At 51.9% G+C, this 22843-nt stretch overlaps 1 protein-coding gene across 1 annotated transcript; it reads left to right on the plus strand.

Moving 5' to 3' along the window:
* Nucleotides 1-391: 391 nt before the first annotated feature.
* Nucleotides 392-20561, plus strand: RHOBTB2 (Rho related BTB domain containing 2). The gene is given in 12 exon segments (XM_070794917.1): nucleotides 392-972; nucleotides 5299-5500; nucleotides 6130-6233; nucleotides 6769-6954; nucleotides 7600-8000; nucleotides 8003-8248; nucleotides 8251-8613; nucleotides 8913-9029; nucleotides 10551-10703; nucleotides 15054-15142; nucleotides 16142-16247; nucleotides 17591-20561. Coding segments are annotated over 11 exon segments (2175 nt in total). The 5' UTR covers nucleotides 392-972; nucleotides 5299-5308; the 3' UTR covers nucleotides 17809-20561.
* The last annotated feature ends 2282 nt before the right edge of the window (nucleotides 20562-22843 follow it).

A 22843-nucleotide genomic window follows, 5' to 3' on the forward strand; every position in this document is an offset into this window, starting at 1 on the left:
AGGGACAAGGCACAAATGTCGAAATCCCCTTCCCTAACTCGCATCCCGTCCAGGGCTGACTAGGATGCTGTGGGAGTTCTTTCTCAGCCTCCCGGAGAAAGGGGCGGGGGGTAACTCTGAGTGAGTTTAGTGAGGTTTGGAGCTTCGCCAGGTAGAGGGACGCAACCCCGGCCCCCGTAGGCGAGCCTAGAGCCTACTCCGCGTCCCTCCGGGTGACCGCGAGGTAAGCAAAAGTGGAGAGGAAGCAAGCGACGTCGGGAGGCGGGGCCTCCGGGACGCCCAATCCCCTTCTTTCCCCGCCCCTTCCCCGCCCCCTCAACTGATTTCGACCAACGGAACGCCGCGAAGGGCGGTACCTGTCACGGCTGGCGTTCTGGGTGAGATTTTGCCCCCACCTTTTTCCCCTCCCTCCCTTCTTTTTTTTTTAATCCCCTTTCTCTTTTTTTGTGAATGAAAAAAGGAGGTCGCAAGCGGTCCCTGGGACTGCAGCGCTAGGCGTCTTGGTGGCCGCGCCTTCGGAGCGGGCCCAGGCGCGTAGCAGCGGCGGCCTCGCCCCTCTCGCCCACTTCTGCTTGCCGCCTCCGGCCTCGGCAGCCAGAGAGGGCCGTTGGCGGCGGCGCGGCCCAGCCGCGGAGGTCTGAGCGGCCTCCCGCTGCCCGGCTCCGGCGCGCCTCCGTGACATTGGGCGCCGGGAGATGCTGATCCGGAAGAGGCAGTGGCCGCAGTGCCGCGCGCGCGGCCGCTCCCGGCCCGCCGTCCGGCCTGGGCTGCTCTGTCAGAGTTTCTGATGTAGCGCGACCCGAGCCCGGAGCCTCAGCGGCAGCAGCAGCAGCAGCAGCAGCAGCGCGGCGGCACCGGTATCTTCCTAACTTGCACCCGCGGAGTGACCCCAGCCATTTCACTAAAATGAGCGTGCTTAGCAGGAAGAGATGTGTTCCTTACACTAGAAATCACCCCGTCACATGTAGCGGTGTAAGTAAATGATTAATTTCTATTATGGCCGGGTTGCGAGCAGCCTCTGGAAACGCGCCGCTTCCCCGTTCTGCGTCCTCCCAGGGGCCCTGTCTGCGCCGGTCCTGATTTCCCTCGGGCGTCCTCTCGTCCCTGGACTAGAGCTTCGGCTGCTGGGGTCTTAGCGGGCGGGGGACTAACCTTTTCTGGGTGTATCTAGGGAAAGGAAAATAACTTGATTGCCGTGGCATGCTGTGGCCTTCACCTTCCCCCATTTAAATAAAAAAAATTATTTTGTATGTGTGTGCAGAACAGCATGTCAAGAGAAAAGGTCCAGAGTAGTGGAAATGTTTCCGTTAAAAATATTTAATGGAATGTGGGGTTTTTGTTTGGTTTTGCCCTTCTGGATATGTTACTTTCAACCCGTTCCATTGCAGTCTGTGCATCTGAGTTCTGGCAAACTAAGGGAAGAAATCCTTAGGGTTGTTTGTTGATGTTTGAAGAGGCTTATTCTGTGTTTAGGCTTGCATTTTTGTTTAACATGACTATTCGGCATCTGTTTGGGCCTTGATGCCCATCGGATCTGTGGGGGGATTCATCTCTCTGCTCCCCCCCACCACCCCAGTATTACAGTGTCAGTGACCCGGTGGGAGCTTCCTTTAATTGGAAGGCCACCCTCGCTGGTCTTCTCTTCCTCATCCTGTCCATCCTCCTTGATCTTTACCTTCATTTTCAAGATATTCTTCCCTTTTGTATTTTGTAAGATGCAGGATGTGGGATATAGGTTGCTAGGAGACAAAGCAGGCTCCCAGGGAGATTCTGTTGTTTCCTTGACAACCAGACTAGGGCAGCTACAGATGAACAAGCCTCCTATCGGCTGTGGGAGGGAAATGGGGGGCTTTTCTGGGCTTTGCAAAGAGTGTGTGTAGGGGTGTGGAGGTGGGACTAGGAGCCTGTAAGGGTTGTAGCTAATTTGAGCACATGCCTTTTGTTCTGACCTGGCCTGAGTACAAAGAGCTGGGATGTTGGTGGGCAGGAGGCTGTCTTTGGAGAAGGGAACAGGGATTGTGGGATGGGGTGTGAAGGGAGCATCTCTGTGACTCTGGAATCATTGAGGAAGAGGAGTGGCCTCAGGGTCATGATAGCCAGTGCAAGGTGGCAAGGAAACCATAGTGTATGGAAGTTAATCAGGAGGCTCAGAAGGAATGGGGATGAGGCAATTGTGTGGAAAAGTCTAGAGTCATTGAAGGTGAGAGTGCCAGAAGGAAAGGGGAAGTTGAGAGGCTTATTGAGGGGGTTGTGCCATTGTATACCAGCACCGTTACTGTAAAGTAGCAATATTCTAGAGCAAAAATTACATTACTGTTGACAATGGCATCATATCTCCAGGACAGGATCCTTCTAAAGACAGGCCTGAATAGACTAAGTGTTCTGCTCGCTTAATTGGGCCAGTGTGTATCTTAAAAGAGAGGTATAATTACACATAGAGATATGTAATCTGGCATTATATAATACCACATTACATAAGGCACATACCTCCTTTTGGCTCAGGCTGTCTTGGCACAGATTCATCAAAATTCAAGACTGGCTTCTGATGCCCTCATACCCATTTTCCAGAAGGGTAGACCATGGCACAGAGAAGTGAAGTGATTTGCCCTTTCCCAGATCAGACAATGAATGAAGTTTGCCAGGTAGGCAGTTGGGATGGGGGTGGAGTGGGTGAGAATGATCAAAATTGGGAGGAAGTCAAAAGACAAGTAAGAGAAGGCTGCAGGGGTGGTGGGGAAATGGATGGGGAGGGGCTGCTCAGCCAGAGGAACACCCAACAGGTCTGCTGTCTAAACTCCCAGCACAGTGTCGCTCTTCTGCTTGCTGGTTGGCTGTCCCCTGCTTAACCCTAGAGGAGCATAGGGTGTGCATCGAGTGTTTGAACTGTAGACTCACCAATCTTGGACCAGCACTGAACCACTCTGCTGGTGTTCTGACATCCTCCTCACCATCCAGCTGCTCCTGGGTGTGAGAGCTGATAGGTCGCCTTGATTTCTCATCCCCTCTTCTGTCTACACACCTCCGTGCTGCTAGAACCTCAATTTAAGAAAGAAGCTCTGTTGGCTAGTAGGTTTCTCTCTTTCTCCTACATCTGTGTATATTTGTATTGGGGAATCTATCTGTTTTGTTCTTCAACTAATTAAACAGAAATCACAACCCAGATGCCTCCCAGCGCCAGCACATCCTTCCCGCTGTCTGCCTTGAGACGAGGAACTATCAAAGTGGGGTTCCCACTCTTCATCAGGAGAATGAAGTTGGGGAGAGGCAAGATGGTGGGCAGAATAATGGTTGCTTGCTGGAGAGGCTGAGAAGGGGTGGAGGAAGGAGAAGGAATGAGGCAGACAATTGCACTGGAGACTAGGGAGGGACCTGCCCAGAGACCCCTGGTTGTTTAGATCCTGTAAAATTCCAAGAAAGAGGAGGCGTGTGTCTCATTGGAAAGTCCTTGCCGTACTTTTTGCTAAGGTGGCTGAGATGCATCCACTTGAGCAAAATCCCAGTTACCATCGTTGGATATTTCAGGTCTGCATTCCCGCATGCTGGCATCTAGTTACAGTCCTGCAGGAGCCGAGCTCCTCTGTTGCTGCTGGTGGCTTGGCTCTTGGGCTGGATGGCTCAGCAGTGAGAGCTCCTGGGAAGCCTCCAGGACTCCTCTGGGCTCAGCCTTCCTTGGCCTAGGAAGGAGTCCTTCAAATTGCTCCAACCCCCAGCTGACTTCAGGTACTCAGGAAATGTGAGCAGGGGCAGGTCAGTGACCCTGGTGAAACCAAGCTTGCTAATAATGCCTGCACTACCCCTACCTTCTCTCTTCAAGCCTTCCAGGGGAGAGTGGATGCCAACTGTGAGGCTGTCAGCAAAAACCCCTAAAAGCCCAGGGCCCCCTCCTGGAGATAGCTTTTTAAACACTGACATGACATTTTGACTACAGAAGGACCTTCTGTTTGTTCATTTGAGCCATCCCTCTCTGTGGGTGGATGAGCCGCTTCCTCTCTACCTAACACAGGAGGAAAGTAAGGCAAACATTTGTTCAGAAATTCAGGCCCGAGTTTCTGACTCTCTGCTTTCCCATTACCTGTCCAGCCAATTTAATGAGCATCCTTCCAGGAGTGCTGGTGTCCAGGGGCTTCCAGCCTGAGACTCCTCCTCCCCAGGAAGGAGAAATGTGGAAGGGAATGTATCTCATTTTCCCTGAAACTGGATGCAGGATACTTGGAAGGCAGGCCTGGGTAGGGGATGGGAAGGCTTACTGGCCCATTAGCCATGGGGTGTATTGTCCCAGATTTCCCAGGTGGCTCAGTGGTAAAGAATCCACTCGTCAGTGCAGGAGACATGGGGTGGATCCCTGGCTCGGGAAGATCCCCTGCAACCCACTCCAGTATTCTTGCCTGGAGATGGACTACAGTCCATGGGGTTGCAAAGAATCGGACACGACTGAGTGACTGAGTGTGTGCACACACACGTATTGTCCCAGGCCACTGCTTACCCCCACTACCACCATCTCAATACTGAGTGAGCCCCTTAGGTAATGGGACAATCTCACAAGAGGAGAGGAGAGGCCTGTGGACTGCTCAGGTGCAAGCACCCAGAAGCCGTCTCAGCTTGGAGAATCTGGGACAAAAAACTTCAGCATCTCTGTAATGGGGCTGGGGTTGAAGGGTAGCCACAGGCAGGCTGCAGTTTGGAAATTGACAGCGAGAGGAGAGAGGCAAAGGTCGCAGCCAGGAGGGCCGCTGCCCGGTCCGACAAGTCCATTAAATGTTAATTTAATTTTTTCATTTAAATTTTTAAGTTTTAATTTAATTTCATCTTAATTTTCTCAGCAGCCCTGCCCTCAGGCATGCTGGGAAGAAGGGGTGGGGACCTGGCCCTGACTCCCCTCCTCTCATCTTTGTTTTTCTGCTGTCACAGCCCTGCGGGCTGGAGGACGAGAGCAGATGATAAGTGAGCTTCCTAGGCAGACACCTCTCTTCCCAGGAGAGTGGGGACCAGCCCCCGAGCAGACTCCGCCTTGGGATCTCTCTCTGGCATTCCCCAACCAGAAGCCCTGCTGCTGCAGGATGGAGACAACAGGAGGAAGACCAGAGATTCACCCAGTGGAGCTGTGCCTCTCAGCCTGAAGGGACTCCTGTCTCCTCGGGCCCCTGTGGAGCCTGGGCCCGGAAAGCTACCCACTCCCTTGTCCTCCTCTCTGCTCAAATGCTCAGAGAGGGGGCAGGCCCGGCAGAGAAGAGCTGCTGGCCCTGGCCCTCAGGGGCTGGTGTGCGAAGTTGTCTTGACTGCTTCTCTTCTCTCCCTCAGGTCCCAATTAATGGATTCTGACATGGATTATGAAAGGCCAAACGTAGAGACCATCAAGTGCGTGGTGGTGGGGGACAACGCTGTGGGCAAGACCAGGCTTATCTGTTCTCGGGCCTGCAATGCCACCCTCACCCAGTACCAGCTGCTTGCCACCCACGTGCCCACGGTTTGGGCCATTGACCAGTATCGGGTATGCCAAGAGGTAAGGTTGCAAGTCTATGGCCTCACTCATCTGGGCTTCTTCCCCAGGGATTTCTCCAGAGGGGCCCTATGCTAAGCTCACGGAAGCCCTTTAAAGGTTGAGTAGAGGCAGCTGAAGAGCACAGATCCCTGGGAGAGGCCTGAGGGGAGCCCACCCCAGGGGAGGGGTCCCCAGCCCTTTGTGTTTGTCTGAGCAGAAGCCTGGGGCATCTTGTGTAACATAGCCCCCAGTAATGGGAAGCCCTGGAGCTGGGAAAGGGGTGGTGCTTTGGAGAGATGAGAGCTGCCGGGAGAAAAGAAACTGCTGGCTAATGATACCAGAAGACCCAAGGCTGGGAAACATCTGATTGGCAGGTACAGCTGGGAACAAGGATGGGCTCCTTGGGAGATCGCATCACTCCCGTGACTGTCTGCCCTCTGGAGTCTCTTCTGTCCTGGCCAGCTCTTGTTAGGGGACTCAGGTGTTCTAGGACACAGAGAGGGAGACACTAGTTGTCCCCCCAGCCCCCATGCTGTGGGACCCAGGAGTGAGCTGACCCCACCCCGAGTCGGCATGCAGGGCCCCCAGGAACCATTGCCTTTGCTTCCCTCCCCTCTCCCTGTCCCACCCCCTTCCCCCACCCCTTCCAGGTGCTGGAACGTTCCCGAGACGTGGTGGACGATGTGAGCGTGTCTCTCCGCCTCTGGGACACCTTCGGAGACCACCACAAAGACCGGCGCTTTGCTTATGGGAGGTAGGGAAGGCCCCCGCTGCCTCAGGGAGCCAAGTGGACGGGGTTTTTCCCTGAGGTATGAGGACACTCTGTGAAACTGAGTGGAAGGAGTTTCACTCTGTGAAACTGGGAGGAAGGAGTGGAGAAAACAGCCCTGGGAGACCCTTGACGGGCAGGCAGCCTGGGCTGGGCAGGGAGCCGGCTTTGCAGTCGGGCGGCCTGGTTTCAGTTCTCCCCTGTTGACCAGTAACACTGGGACTTTGAGCAATTAGGAAGGCTGTTCAGATGAGATGGTAAAAGCGGTCATGTCTAAATCTCAAGAGAGCTGTGAGGTCAACCCAAGAGTCTTTGAAAGCTCTCAAGTGCTAACTTGGGGGTACAGAAATAGGAAGTGCTATGATTAAATGTTTTGGGGGAGATCACGTGAGCCGATCCATATGACAGTTGTGGGACTGCAGTGTAGGGGTGCCGTTGGGTATGTGTTCTCCCTTGTTCCAGCAGCAGGGAACCTATCACTAGCTTTTTCTGCCTATAACCTCACTCTCTCCCACCCCAGATCTGATGTGGTGGTTCTGTGCTTCTCCATTGCCAACCCCAACTCCCTCCACCATGTCAAGACCATGTGGTACCCAGAAATCAAGCACTTCTGCCCCCGAGCACCTGTCATCTTGGTGGGCTGCCAGCTGGACCTGCGTTATGCTGACCTGGACGCTGTCAATAGGGCCAGGAGACCCTTGGCTAGGTAGGGAGTCCTGGTGCCTAGGGAGGGAAAGGTGGCAGATGGGGAAGGGGAAGAGGGGGTGGGGGGAAGTTGTGTGTCTCTCAACTCCCTGCGCAGCCCTGAGAGAATGCACAGAGCCTCACTTCTATCCCTCCATTTGAAGCAGACTCACATAGGGGGCCAGTAAGAATGGTCATTCTTTCATCCATCCATCCATCCATCCATTACACACTGAGTGGGCAATACTGGGCTAAGCATCATGAGGAGAGAAGGAGAGGTAATCTTTGTATGAAAGGAGCTTATAGTCTTGCTGGGAGACAACTGGATAGGTGAATATGTTAAAAACCAGCATGCTAATTGCCAGAGAGGTAGTCAGCCCTCCCACTACTCTGAGCCAGGGAGATCACCCAGGCCTACCATAGATAATGGAGGGCTTCCTGGAAGAAGAAGGGATTACAAGTGAGCCTTGAAAGAATGGTAGGATCTGGCCAAACAGAGGAGAAAGGGAGTGGAAATGAGCAGGGCAGGAACGGGGCTTAGACCCAGATCCTCAGCAGGGACTCCGCCAGTCAGGTGAAAAACACACAGGATCGGGAGAATGCATCTCCCTGCCCCCCACCCCTCCACCACCGACATGAATTTGGCTTCCCTTCTTGAACGTGCCAGGCCCATCAAGCCCAATGAGATCCTTCCCCCAAAGAAGGGCCGAGAGGTGGCCAAGGAGCTGGGTATCCCCTACTACGAGTTGAGCGTGGTGGTGCAGTTCAGTATCAAGGATGTCTTCGACAACGCCATCCGGGCAGCGCTTATCTCCCGCCGGCACCTGCAGTTCTGGAAGTCCCACCTCCGCAATGTGCAGCGGCCCCTGCTGCAGGCGCCTTTCCTGCCCCCCAAGCCACCGCCCCCGCTCATTGTGGTGCCCGACCCCCCCTCCAGCAGCGAGGAGTGCCCTGCCCACCTCCTGGAGGACCCGCTGTGTGCAGACGTCATCCTTGTGCTTCAGGAGCGGGTGTGCATCTTCGCCCATAAGATCTACCTCTCCACATCCTCCTCCAAGTTCTACGACCTGTCCTCATGGACCTGAGTGAGGGGGAGCTGGGGGGACCCTCGGGGTCAGGGGGTCCCCGCTCAGAGGACCACCGGGGTCACCCTGATCAACACCACCACCATCACCACCACCATGGCCGGGACTTCCTGCTCCAGGCAGTCAGCTTTGACATGTGTGAGAGTGTGGAGGAGGGTGGGGGCTCTGGGCCCACTGGGCTCCGGGCATCCACCAGGGACGGGATCTTACGTGGCAATGGGACAGGGTACCTGCTGGGCGGGGTCGAGTGCTGTCTTCCTGGAGCCGAGCTTTTGTGAGCATCCAGGAAGAGATGACAGAAGACCCACTGACTTATAAATCCCGGCTGATGGTGGTGGTGAAAATGGACAACTCCATCCAGCCAGGGCCGTTCCGGGCTGTTCTCAAGTACCTGTACACGGGGGAGCTGGACGAGAACGAGCGAGACCTCATGCACATCGCCCACATCGCTGAGCTGCTTGAGGTCTTTGATCTGTGCATGATGGTGGCCAACATCCTCAACAACGAGGCCTTCATGAACGAGGAGATCACCAAGGCCTTCCATGTCCGCCGAACAAACCGGGTTAAGGAGTGCTTGGCCAAAGGCACCTTCTCAGGTATGAAACAGGCTTTAGGAGCTGGTGTCCCAAAGGCAGGGGACTTCCCTCCAGGAGCCTTCTGCAGAATCTGGGTTGGTCCAAGTAGCATTCTGAGTCATCTCAGCTACTGATGTCCTGGAGATACTGCGGCTCTGCTCCTGAAACCTAGAGCCCCCAGCTTGAGATTGGGTCATGTGGTGCTCACAGACTGGCTTCAGGAGGAAGCAGTCATCTGGGAGCAGTGTCGACCTGAGGGGTTGGTTGTCCCATATACTTTCACCCCATCCTCACGTGATGCATCTTCTCTCACCCAACAGATGTGACCTTCATCCTGGATGATGGCACCATCAGCGCCCACAAGCCCCTGTTGATTTCTAGCTGTGACTGGATGGCTGCCATGTTTGGGGGGCCATTTGTGGAGAGTTCCACCAGGGAGCTAAGGCTAGGATGGAAACGGCTGGGAGGGAGAGAGGTTTACTCCCTTTCCATCTGAGGCATCTGTCACTTCATGGTACTTCCTTCAGTCTTGACTCTGTACAAACCACCAAGTGATGGGCCCAAGAGAAGTTTATGAGATGGCTCCTATAGCCAAGGACTTTGCAATATACCAAGATGGGCAATTATGGTCACATCCTAGCTCTATAGTTGAGAAAAAACTTTTTTCTTAAAGCAGTAAGAACAGATTTTTATTCAGAAACTATTGCAATAGGGGAAAAGAGACCTCAGTATAGAACTGGTTTTTATTCTTAATTGAGCATGATCAAGTGGAGTTTATAGTCAAGGTGTAGGGTGGGAGTCAGTGGGTAGAAAATTAGTTAGAGGAAACATCAGGAGTCAGTGGGAGTTCTAGCCAAATCAAGACTGGGGTTCAAGTCTGACCTCCTTTCTACCCTTCTCTGAACTGTGACACTGACTGTCCATCCCTCAGCCTTGTAGTTAACAGTGTCCTCCTTTGTGAATCTACTTAAAGTTCCAAGGGTCCACACCAAGTTTCTCCAGCTGATCTGAGGTTTCACCCTTGAGTATGCGGATGAGGTCTTTTATTTCTGCTGAGTACCCTTCTCAGCTCTGGTCCCTTAGTCAGTGCTCAGCAAGCACTGAAAAGCTGAACAAAGAATGTTAGAGTATAGCATCCTATAACCCAGAGAAGGCATTTCCTAAGGTTTCTAAGTCAGGAAGGTCCTTTGGAGGAGGGAAGGGCACCCCTTTCCAGTATTTTTACCTGGAGAATCCCAAGGACAGAGGAGCCTGGCGGGCTACAGTCCATAGGGTCGCACAGAGTCGGACATGACTTAAGCGACTTAGCACACACTGGAAAGGGAGTCCTTCTGGGAGGTGAAGCGGAGAGTTCGAGATTTGAGTTGTCTCTGCTCCCTGAAGCATGAGTGGGTTGAGATGTGCAACGTGTGAGATGGGAACTCTCCAGAGTCACAGAAGCAGCTGTAAAGTTCCAGCCAATTCCAGTGCAGCCTGGAGAGGCTGGCGGCTGATGAGAAAGCAGTTTTTGTGTTGGTCCCGCTCTGGAGAGATCCCAGAGGCCCAGAGCTGTAGCTTCGAGCAGCCCAGAGAGACCAGCTGGTGTTCGCTCCGTTCATCCACATCCCACTTGCACTGCTCCCCGAAGGATAGAGTGGGGCCAGGTGCAGGTGACCGGAAGGATTCCTTTATGCTTCCTCCAAACCAGAAAGATGCTAACGCGAGTGCAGGTCCTTTTTAAAAGCTGTTGGAGCCCTGCTCACAGGTGCTCAGCAGATGGGTTCATTGCAGGCTGTTGGTGTGGGAGATTAGCCTTTGGGGAAGGAGGGGTTCTGAGCAGGTCCAGGGACCTCAGAGGGGTGGCAACCTGTCTATGGGAGACCAACTGTCCAGGCCAGGGCCTTCTGAGTTCTTCAGAACTGCTGCTCTTTCCCTAAAGCTGGACCTTGCTGCAGCCTGCCCCATTCCTTCCCACCCGCAGGTGGTATTTCCTTACACAAGCAAGAGCTGCATGCGGGCCGTGCTGGAGTACCTGTACACCGGCATGTTCACTTCCAGCCCCGACCTGGACGACATGAAACTCATCATCCTGGCCATCCACCTCTGCCTGCCACACTTGGTCGCCCTCACAGGTAGCTAAGCCCATGGGAGGGGCCTCCAGGGAGGAGGAGGAGTCAGGAGACCCCCTGGGAGTCGTGGTTTCTTCTCTCACCTGTCTCCTCCTAGGGGACAGGCCGCCAGCACCAAGGGGATACGTTTACATAGCGTGAGATAGGTCGGTGCGTATTGGGGTTGCGGTGAGGATGTGGATGTAAGGAAATGTGTGAGAGGGATGCTTGGTGGGGTCACCTTATAGGTCTCTCTGAAGGTTATTGTGGTGCAGCAAGTGGGCACCAGTAGATACCAGGGCTCGAGGTTCTCAGCTTGGCCACACTTAGGCAAGCTTAAGAAGCCAAAAAGAACAGAACACCATTCCTCATTCCTACCCTTGCATCTCCTCCTCCTTCCTTTCGTTTTTCTTCCCCTTTCTCATTTCCTTCTTCTCTTCCACCTTCCCTTTCTCTTTCTTCTAGAAACACAGTAAACATTGACCTAATTGTTGGTCACTCCTAATTCTTTGATTCCTGGAAGATCCTGCGAGCTAGAGCTCAGGTTTCAGCATGGACCAACCCCAGAGGCTTGGGTGGAGCAGGGGCTGGGGCAGGAGGGAGACCAAGGAGCAGCGCTTGGGGTGCCAGGGCAGGAGGAGAGATGGTGCAGTGCAGATGAGAAGTCATGTGGAGCCCGTGGTGCCCGCCGACAGGTGGTGCTCCTGAGCTGGAGTCAGCATGTGCGTTCCATTGATGTTGGTGTTGGTACCTGTACTGGCATTGATGTCCAGGTTAATGTCCTTGGGCGGGTCGGCGGCAGAGAGCAAGGCCTCAGATACTGAGTTGAGGTTCAGGGAAGGACCTGGTGTCAGAGCTGCTGTGGCCCTCGGCAGATGATCAAGATTGGGACTTGGCTATGAGGGAAGCAGTGATCCTATGATGAGAAATGAATTGAAAGGTGGCGCTTGGTCCCTGGAAGAGGTGGAAATGATTGACTGGAATCAAATGTTAAGAGCTGAGCCTGCAGAGGCAGGCCAGGGGACACTGAGGGCTTTAGGGCAGGGAGTAAGAGGCTTCTAAAGATTTCAACTGCAGAATTCCCTGGTGGTCTGGTGGTTAAGGCTGCACTTCCACTGCAGGGGGTATGGGTTCGATCCCTGGTCAGGGAACTAAGATCCTGCATGCTGAGTGGTGCGACCAATAAATAAATAAAAAATAAGTAAGATCACAGCTGCAACAATTTGAAAAAGTGGTGCAGCATTCCCAGAACACAGAAAATAGTCCAAAACTCTTAGACTAAATAACTTTTGAAAGACTTGCTACACAGAAATGGCCCAAATGAAAAAAAAATGTATTCAGGTGTTTCTTTAAGTTTGTTTCATCATAGCAAGCAATCAGAGACAAGTCAAACAGGCACACTGGTGGATGGCTTTTGCAAGGTAGCCATTAATAATGTTACCTCTCACTGCTGCATGGAAAGGCTTATAGAAAATAACATTGAATGGCCTTTCCTGGGAAATGCTTCATAATCGCTAAAAAACATATTTAAAAAATATGTTTCTATGTACCGTGTAAAGGAACAGTGGAAAATGCCAAGTGTTGTATAATAAGTGACATGTTTTGTGATATAAGCTTACTATGAAGTTATTAATTTAAGCTTAATTTTTAAAATGTTAAATATTGCACAAAAAACATGAAATATGTGTTCATCTTAATAAATTATTACAAACCAAGTGGCCCTTGCTCGCCACACTAGAGCCCCCAGTTGTCCCTCTCAACCATAGGCCCTCCCCACCCCAAAGGTAACCATTCTGCCTATTGCTCTAAGATTTTATGATTGCTCTTCCTTACTCTTCTTCATAGTTATATCATCCAAGTGTGCATCCTGAAACACTATAGCATGATTTTATTTTTCATATAACTTTTAAGGTTTTTTTAATCTGTAAGTTCCTTGTCTGTTAAAAACAAAAACAGAACTTTCCCTTGTGATATGTTGGAAAAACCCTCTGATCCAGGGAACCTAGATTTTTTTACTGATTGCCTTTCTGTAGTCCACCATGTTTCCTTCCTATCAACTGGCCTTCAGGTCTAGAGGCTAGATTAGATTGAGTCTTCTTTTGGTGAGACTACATTTTGTAGGCTGTTTCTGCTTTTCATCAAGAAACATAGATCATCTGCTTTTCTCGCTTTTTGTGGTGTTAGCAGCCTTTGAATTTTATTGCCTGGATCCATTCATTTATTAAGTGTTGTGAAATGGTAATATTCCAATTCGGTCTTTTTTTTATTTTATTTTTTTTAATCTGTTAGAATACTTTCAAAAGGAGGGAAACTTTCCCTCACCTATGGTTTGATTTCCCAGTAGAATAGTTCATGTAGGAAAAGCAGGTGAATATGTGGTATTTTAATTTACCAGTTGTTTTTCTTTTCTCTTATATTTATGTACTTATTTGGCTGCAGTGGAGTCTTAGTGCTGGCATGAAGGATCTTTAGTTGCAGCATGTGGGATCTAGCTCCCTTACCAGGGGTTGAACCTGGTCCCCTGCATTGGAAGTGTAGAGTTTTGGCCACTGGACCATCAGGGAAGTCCCTGTTTACCAGTTTTCAAGACACACATTTGTTTGCTATCATCCTTTGAGAGTGACCAGTTGATTGTTTGTTATTAATATTACATGTGATTATGAATTTTTGGACGTGAACATACTCTATTGGTTTTTAGTTCAGGTCAGTTGCTCAGTCGTGTTCGACTCTTTGTGACCCTATGGACTGCAGCGTGCCAGGCATCCCTGTCCATCACCAACTTCTGAAGCCTACTCAAACTCATGTCCATCACGTCAGTGATGTCATCCACCCATCTTGTCCTCTGTCGTCCCCTTCTCCTGCCTTCAATCTTTCCCAGCATCAGGATCTTTTCAAATGAGTCGGTTCTTCACATCAGGTGGCCAAAGTATTGGAGTCTCAGATTCAGCATCCGTCCTTCCAATGAATATTCAGGACTGATTTCCTTTAAGATTGACTGGTTGGATCTCCTTGCAGTCCAGGGGACTCTCAAGAGTCTTCTCCAACACCACAATTGAAAAGTATCAATTCTTTAGCACTCAGCCTTCTTTATAGTCCAACTCTCACATCCGTACATGACTACTGGAAAAACCATAGCTTTGACTAGATGGACTTTTGTTGGTAGAGTAAGGTCTCTGCTTTTTAATATGCTGTCTAGGTTGGTCATAGCTTTTCTTTCAAGGAGCAAACATCTTTTAATTTCACGGCATCAGTCACCATCTGCAGTGATTTTGGAGCCCCCCAAAATAAAGTCTCTCAGTATTTCCATTGTTTCCCCATCTATTTGCCATGAAGTGATGGGACCGGATGCCATGATCTTAGTTTTCTGAATGTTGAGTTTTAAGCCAACTTTTTCACTCTCCTCTTTCACTTTCATCAAGAGGTTCTTTAGTTCTTCGCTTTCTGCCATAAAGATGGTGCCCTCTGCATATCTGAGGTTACTGATGTTTCTCCCGGCAATCTTGATTCCAGCTATCGGTTTTAAATAATTGCAATTAGCTTTAAGAAAACTCAGATACTCTGCTGTTCCTTTAACCTGTAGAAGTCTCCTCAAGTTGGCTGCAGAGTCTCTAGAAGAGCTTTTGATGCTCTGGAATGACAAGATGTGCCAGGTTCATTGTGTACATTTCCTGCCCCATACCCGTATCAGCCATTTCTCTAAGAAGTCTTGGCTTCCTGTAGTTGGAAATGGGATTTCAAGGCTACAGTATTTGCATTAGCAATGCTTTTGCTATTGGGATGGCTGTTGTTTCTAGGTCTTTTCCCATGGACTCAGCTGAGACATATTACTTTTAAAGATAAAATACTTTATCAGTTTATACTGATACAGTTAAAATTCAGAACTCAAAGTGTTTACTTCTTCCCTAGAAAGGTCTTAACATGAAATGCAAGGTTAGTACACAATTTGTTACAAAACTTAAATTAAAATGAACAACTTGATTTAATCCTTAGTTCTAATCTATAGTTCTCAGCAAATTTGAGATTTAATACCCTCTCCCATCAGTATCAATGGCTGATTCTCAGGGGTGGGGGCTTTCACCCCACCTGTATAACTCCTTGCTGCCACATATGTAGCTTAAAAAGCTTCATAGGTTATTCTAGTCTCCGCCTTCACTTCCCACCTCATCTCCAGTGGGAAAGTCTTGCTCCAATCCTGGTTTCCTCACTGGTAGGAGCCGACTTAAATCTCCTGTGGCCTTTCCTGGCCTGTTGGGACTTGCCCCGGACCTCTCTTTGCCCTGCTGTGGGCCCCTGCTGGGGTCGGGGAGGGGATAAAGAAGTGCCTGTCCACTCCTGTGGTTCTTCAGCCCGTTCCTGGCTGTGTGTGTGTCACAGAGCAGTACACAGTGACTGGGCTGATGGAAGCAACCCAGATGATGGTGGACATCGACGGGGACGTCCTTGTGTTCCTGGAACTGGCTCAGGTAGGATGACAGGGAAGGAATCTCTGCAACATTCTCAGCTCTGGGCTCTGCCTGTTGGCAGCAAATGGGGAGGGTTTGGGAGGTGGTGGGTAGGAAGGAAACCCATTGACAGACTTGGTTCCCCCAGTGGGCAGACCCATCTTACCCTGCAGGCCAGAGGATTCACCCCAACATGCCAAGAGGAGAGGCTGGCTGTGGCAGGAAGGGACAGAGACTTCAGGCAACCGTTGGGCCGGGGAGGGAAACCAGAGACCTGTATAGACGTGGTTGCTGCCGGCTGGGGTCATTTAAGGCACACTGGGGACTCTCCGTCTAAGATGAACTTCCTCCTCCATTTTCCCAAGTGACAGTGTTAGTTGCTCAGTCATGTCTGGCTCTCTGCGACCCCGTGCACTTTAGCCTGCCAGGCTCCTCTGTCTCTGGGATTCTCCAGGCAAGAATACTGAAGTGGGTTGCCATTTCCTCCTCAAGGGGATCCTGCTGACCCAGGGACTGAACCCAGGTGTCCTGCACTGCGGGCAGATTCTTTACTGTCTGAGCCACCCAAAACAGGCAAGCAAAATCTCCCCTACCAGCCCTCAGGGTGCCAAACATTCTAAAGATTAGTTTCTGAAGTTAAAATAATGCAGATATGCCTGGGTGGTCAGCTCTCTAAGCCCGGTTGTCAGCACCTTGGTGCAGGCTGCTCTGGTCCAGCATGGAGGACGAGGGGTCAGATCTGAGGAGGGCAGACCCAGTAGGAGGCCACCTCATAGGACTGTGGGTTTCTGGGGCTGCTGGGGGCAGGTCACGGGTGAGGTGGTGGTGATGGTGCCAAAGAGCAAATCCATGTCATTCCATCATGGTTTTGTGTGGCCTTGCCACTCGAGGTGGGTTCTTTGTGACTCAGGGCCTTTGGCCACCTGCGCCAAAGCTCTGGCTCTGAAGGCAAAAGTAGACATCTGTGTGCAGACCTTGGCCCAGGGGTCCCAGCACAGACATGCTCCTGTCTGTTCCCAGTTCCACTGTGCGTACCAGTTGGCTGACTGGTGTCTTCACCACATCTGCACCAACTACAACAATGTGTGTCGCAAGTTCCCCCGAGACATGAAGGCCATGTCCCCAGGTGAGCATCCCCAGCGGCATTTGTCGCCTCCCTCTCCTTGGGTCCAAGCCTCTGACCTGACCCCAGGGCGCCCAGAGGCTGCCAAAGACCCCTGTGGGTGGGGAGTAGCCTGCAAACATGCACCCAGCCCAGCGGAGGGGGTCCTGGAAAAAGCGCTGGTATGGAGGGCGGCCCCCCAGCCCCAGCCAGCCAGAGACTGTGGGCAATTCACTCTGCCCCTCTGAGCTTCTGCTTTTCACAGGTACAGTCAGACTAGAGGTGGTGTTTTTTAGATGTTTGTGGATCAAACTCCACAATAAGAAATCCATTTTTGTTTGTTAATTTTTACAATGTTGATTGGTTTCTGCCAAACAACAATGCAAATCAGCCATAATTATACATATATCCCCTGCCTCTTGAGCCTCCCTCCCATCCCCATATCCCACCCCTCTAGGTTATCAAGAATTACATTTTACCTTGTAACCTAGTACACATATTGAAAAATTTATCAGTTGTTTTTAATACTGTTCACGACTCATGACATTAATTTCATAACCTGGGAATGGGCACAAGTCACAGCTTGGACAACACAGATCTGGGCATCCTCTGGGGTCCCTGCAGCTTGGTCTCTGCTTAATTGATGTCTCAGGTCCTGGGGCCTGACAGGAATCCAGGGGTCCAGGATTCATGGGATCCAGGGAGAGGTGTGGCTGGCCTCCCCCAGTTGGTCTTCACTGGGCACCATCTGCTTTGCTGTGACCCTCCTCCCTAGTACTCTACCAGGTCTCCCACTCCTGCTCTGTCCTCATCACCCTTCTAGCATTTTCTTTCTAAAGCACAGCTCCAACTGCCTCACTTCCCTGGTCCCAAACTTTCGTGGAGCCCCCACACCTTCCAGAAGAAGTCCAAACCCCTCAGCCTAGCCTTCCCTCCCATCTGAGCTCCTGCATACCCCTACCCCCCGTACCTCCCCTCTCAGAACCTCAGCTCTGCCAGCTGCACCTGCTGTCAGCCCAGCCAGGCCGAGCATCTTCTTGCCCACAGCTCTTCTCACCATTTCTCCCTCATCCCTTGTCGCAGCCTGCTTTATTCTCCAAGCCTTGATAGGATCTTCCCTCTGCCTTTGAAGAAAGACGCAAGTGGAAATGCCTTTCCCCAGTGTGGACCGTCGGCTCCACTCCCTGGGCAACTGACTCTCTTTGGGGGCTCAGTGAAGGCAGGGCTTCCACTTCTGGTCCCCAGGGGTTGGCATGTGGGCCTAGGAGGACCAGAGGCATGTTCCATGGCAGCGGGGCAGGGGTGGGAGTCCCTCTGCCCCTCCTCCTGCGTCTTCCTCACCCAGCCCTACTGCCGTTCTGCCCCAGAAAACCAGCAGTATTTCGAGAAACACCGGTGGCCACCCATCTGGTACCTGAAGGAGGAAGACCACTACCAGCGGGCCCGGAAGGAGCGCGAGAAGGAGGACTATCTGCACCTGAAGCGGCAGCCCAAGCGGCGCTGGTTGTTCTGGAATAGTCCGTCCTCGGCGTCCTCTTCGGCCGCCTCCTCGGCGTCCCCATCCTCCTCCTCGGCTGTGGTCTGAGATGCTGCCACCCTCTTCTGACCCTGCTGCTGTTGTCCCCACTTGTCTTTGCCCCTCTGCTCCTCCGCATCGCCCCCTCCACCTCCCAGGGACAGAGGACTCGCATAACCAGGACCCTTTGGGTGGAGCTGCTCTCACCAGCCAACATAGCTCAGCACAGAGAGGAGGGAGCCTGGCCTCGTGGACCAGAGCAGTGGCCCTGTGCAGAGGTCCTGATTCCATGGCTGGCCGGGAGACAACTCTTGGAGGCGGGCATCGGGGAGAGAGCTGAGGACTGTGGCATCTTGTCTGTGGGTCGGAGAACCCTAGCATCAAAGGGGAAATTCTCCTGCTGGGAAGCTGTGTGTCCTGGTCTGCACAGGCAGCCCCCTCCCAGGGAGCAGCAGTGGGCAGGCAGGGTCCTACCTCTGTTGGCCTCACGTCTCCATTTATGGAACTGAAGGGTTATAGTGGCTTTGTGGGCCTTTCCACGTGGAGCCTACTCAAATCCTCACTGGAAAAGTCAGGGTAGAACTTAAGCCTTCAGAGCCCAACTCCAGGCTTCCACCTCTGTGGTGCAGCTGCCAGAAGCCGCAAGTAGAAGGCTTGCCCTCTGCCAGCATTGCTTCCGGGGCTGTGGGCAACCAGGCCTGAGAAGGTGGCAGAGGTTTTTCAGAGCTTCAGCCCTGGAAGCAGTGCTTCTTGGTGCAATGAGAAACTTCTCTTTCCCTCCATCCTTTACCGCTCAGGTTTGGAGATGGAAACAAAAGGAAACACTGGAACAGGGGGAGAGAAAGTAGAGGGTGATGGGACCTGAGTACAGCAATCCCATGCTCCTTTGGGCTCCTCCCCCCCGCTGCTGGCCAGCACAGCTTCTAATGGGGAGAGGGTAAATTTTGCAAAAATATGCAGACAATGAACAAAATCACCACCGACAAAAGCATTGTGGCCTCTGTCCCCTCAAAAGAAGAAAAGCAGAAAAAGACCCTGGATGGCTCTCATTCTTATAAAGCCAAGCAGGGGACCCCATGTGGATGAGACAATGGTCGAGGTGGTAAAATTGACTCCGATGCTTTTCAGGAAAGCAGTGTAACCGGCTGTGACCGAGGATGTCCTGGCCCCACTGATTGACTCTGGAGGGCATGGTGCATGCCTTCAGCACGCTGGGGATGACGTTGCAGGGGCGGGGAGGGGGGGCTCGGGAATCACCATGGTGTTGGACTCATCATGAGAATCAATCCGATGTCAACTTCAGCAGGTAACTCCATAGGATATGACTGTGTTGAAGGGGTGGGACGCGGTAGGGGTCAAAGGTCAGGGGAAAGGGCACTGACATGGAGAATAGGAGTCTTTGTAAAGAAGGATCGTAATGAAGTACGTGACCTTACTCAGTGCTGGTTGGTGATAACAGGGAAGAATGGGGGAATTGAATAGGAGCAAAACCAAGGTCAGTCCAGAGAAGAGGAGGGAGGAGACTGGAGGATGGTGGAGGATTAAGACAGTATCTTGCAGCCCATGGGGGAAAGCTGGGCCACAACTGACCCTCTCCCCCTTTTCTGATTCTGATTTGTATCTCACTCCACACACTCTTGTTAGATTCAGAACACAGGGTCCCTCTGATGAAGGTGGAGCCAGAGAGACTGAGCTCCTGTCCTCAGCACTCAGGACTCATCTCATCTAAGAAAGATGCTTTAGGGAGAGGAACTGGGTTTTGGTCCCAGGGCCCGGTGTGGGGGGCTCCACCCCCAATTATCTGGCATAGAGCAACCGCCCGCCCCCCACCCCCTCTGCAAAAAATGGAACCTCTGCATCAATTTTGTGGTGCCAAGACCTAGAGATTTGAGGTCAAGGCCTTGTCAAGAGAAGGAGCAGGAGGTGGCAGGTCAAGTGCATCTTGAATGGCTGTGACCCTTGGTGTCCGAGCCCTAGACTTCAAGGCCATGGCTGCCTCCCCTCCAAGTCCTCCAGGTGGCAGGCTTGGAAACCAGACATGTGCTGCCCTCTACTGGCTGGTCAGCTCACTTCTGCTGAGCTCAGGCTGAGGCTGAGGTGAAGGGGACAGAAGGGGAACCTCCTAGGTGGGGTGTGCTGCTCTGCACCAGCCCCTTCACTCTGGGAAGGGTGTAGGAGGGGCCATGGGGGCCTCCCAAGAACTCCAGGGGGGTGGGAGAGCCAGGACCTGAAATCCAACAGCAGGGGAATTAGGTCTCCATGAGCTTACAGGCCTGAGGCGTCTGGCCCAAAGATGAGGATGCAGAAAGGCCAGCAGGGACAGAAAGGGAAGGCGGCTCAGGAGTGGCAGGAGGCTCACAAGTGAGAGGCCACAGCAGGATCCCAGCAGGCAGGGTCTCGGCACCCCTTCCAATAGCTCCGTCAGAACCAGTCCATACCTCCAGGAGCCCAGCAAGCCCAGGTGGGACTCAGAGATACCACCTGGGGAGGCTGTGGGGGACCTGGGCCAGCCCAGTCAGGGGAAGGGCAGGGAGGAGAGGGATGGAGGAGGGGCTGAATTCCAGTCCCCCAGGAACCTGGTGCCCAGAAATCTTGAGTCAGAGCAGGAGACACATTCACACAGGGCAAGCTTGAGCCTGAGGCATAAAAGCGAGAAGGAAGGAGTGGGTCACACAGCAAGAACACACACTCCTGCACCCGCGTCACTCAGAACTCTAGAGGAGAACGGGAGGATGGGGGAGAAAAACACACACACGCCTCTTTTTATATAAAATTGCATATTTAATTTGGTCATGGATTCATAAACACATGAGTATTTTGTACCTACTGGCCTTTCTTGTACTGTTTGATATTTCCAACAAACTCTTCTAAGGTGAGAACTTCCAACGGAGAGAAGAGTGAAAAGATAAACAACCACTAGTGAAACAATTGAGTGCCTGTCGTGGGTCAGGGGCTCTTTGGACTGGATATAAAACAAGGCAACTTCAGGCTCTCCTCAAGCTTACCTTAAATAAACATGATGAACACTGACAAGGCTAATACTTTAGGTGGGCACTAAGGACGTCCTCCGAGAAAGGGATAAGTGACCTGACACTTGATTGACAAGAGTTCATTTCTATCTTCCTCTGAAGATGAAGGCAGAGTGCCCTCACAAAAGGAACAGCAAAAGCAAGAAACACGTGACTTCCGGGGAACAGAGGGGCAGTAGGGCAGGACCTCTGAAAGGGAAGAGCAAAGGGCTATTTCACCAAGGCCACTGAGGTAGGACCCCTACCAAACTCCACTGGGGCACCATACCCTGAGGGTCCCTAAATACTCGGCCAATTCTAGTTTGGGTCCCGCCATGCCAGTCTTGGGCACACAAAGTTTTGAGATGGAAAAGATAAACTGAGGAGTACTAGTTTCATAACATCACCCTGCCATGACTGGAATACTGTAGAGATAGGTGTGGTGGAAGGAGGGCTGGAGTGCTTACAAAGTATTTTTTAAAGTAAGAGGAAGTGATGTGCCCTCCCTGGACTGAGGGTGCTGCAGTGCATCTTCCGCACTAAGAGTACTCAAGCAAGGAAACCTCCCACTAAGAACTGGGAAAGGTAAACGGAGGAGGAGGCAGAGAAGGGGAGGAGACACCAGGAGGGGCCCCCTTGCATGTCTTTATTCTGAAAACAAGATCACAATACAGATGGGGCAAGATGGAAGAGCAGAAAGACCCTGAGCTTGGGTCCTCTCACGGGCAGCCCAAATTACAACTATTTGCAGAGCAAGCACTGATAAAAAAGACAGGAACCTACCAGCATAGATCTTCTACAACTAAAGACATAAAGCAGGAACCGCACTGAGATGGTTGGAGTGGGCAGACTCACAATATCATCAAGTACCATCCTCCTGGTTGGACAACCCACAAAGTAGGGAATTATATTGCAGGGTTTTTCCACAGGAGAGTTCTGAGCCCTAGTTGGGCTCTCCAGCCCAGGGATCCTGCATCAGCAAGATGAACCCCAAGAGCCTTTGGCTTTGAAGGCAAGCAGGGTCCTAATTCTGCGTGTCCCACAGGACTGGAGGAAACAGAGACTTCAGTCTTAAAGAGCACACACGTGCACTGGGACCTAGGGCAAAAGTGGTCACTTGATGGGAAGCTGGGTTAGAGCTGCCTGCTGGTCTTCAAGAGTGTCCCAGAGAGGCAGTGGGTGGGTGTGGCTCAGGCTGTGGGTATAGACACTGGTAACAGCTATACTTTTTACACTGTCCATGGGATTCTCATGGCAAGAATACTGGAGTGGGTTGCCACTTCCTTTTCCAGTGAACCATGTTTTGTCAGAACTCTTCACCATGACCCACCCATCTTGGGTGGCACTGCATAGCATAGCTCATAGCTTCACTGAATTACACAAGCCCCTTTGCCCTGACAAGACTGTGATCCATAAAGGGGATTGACAGAGGAGCCTGGCAGGCTAGTCTATGGGGTCACGAAGAGTTGGACAGAACTTAGCGACTGAACAGTAACAGCCATACTTGGAAGCTTCTATTGGTGGACACGGGTGCTCATAGGCACTATTGTGGGATCTTCCCACTAGCTCATTAGCCCCAGTAGCTAATGAGTTGGGTGGGGTTGATCAGCCCCACCCAACAGCCTGTAGGCACCACTGCTGGGATGTTGTTATTGTTGTTCAGTTGCTAAGTCCTGTCTAACGCTTGCTGCTACTGCTAAGTCACTTCAGTCGTGTCCGACTCTTTGCGACCCCATGGACTTCAGCACACCAGGCTCCTCCGTCCATGGGATTTTCCAGGCAAGAGTACTGGAGTGGGGTGCCATGTCTAACACTTTGCAGCATGCAAATGGACTGTAGCATGCCAGGCTTCCCTGTCCTTCACTATCTCCCAGAATTTGTTCAAATTCATGTCCACTGAGTCAATGATGCCATCCAACCGTTTCACTCTCTGTTGCCCCCTTCTCCTCCTGCACTCAATCTTTCGTAGCATTAGGGTCTTTTCCAATAAGTCAGCTCTTGCATCGGGTGGCCAAAGTATTGGAGCTTCAGCTTCAGCATCAGTCCTTCCAATGAATATTCAGGGTTGATTTCCTTTAGGATTGACTGGTTTGATC

The sequence above is a fragment of the Bos indicus genome, chromosome 8 (assembly GCF_029378745.1).
Source record: "Bos indicus isolate NIAB-ARS_2022 breed Sahiwal x Tharparkar chromosome 8, NIAB-ARS_B.indTharparkar_mat_pri_1.0, whole genome shotgun sequence".
NCBI classification, from domain to species: domain Eukaryota; kingdom Metazoa; phylum Chordata; class Mammalia; order Artiodactyla; family Bovidae; genus Bos; species Bos indicus.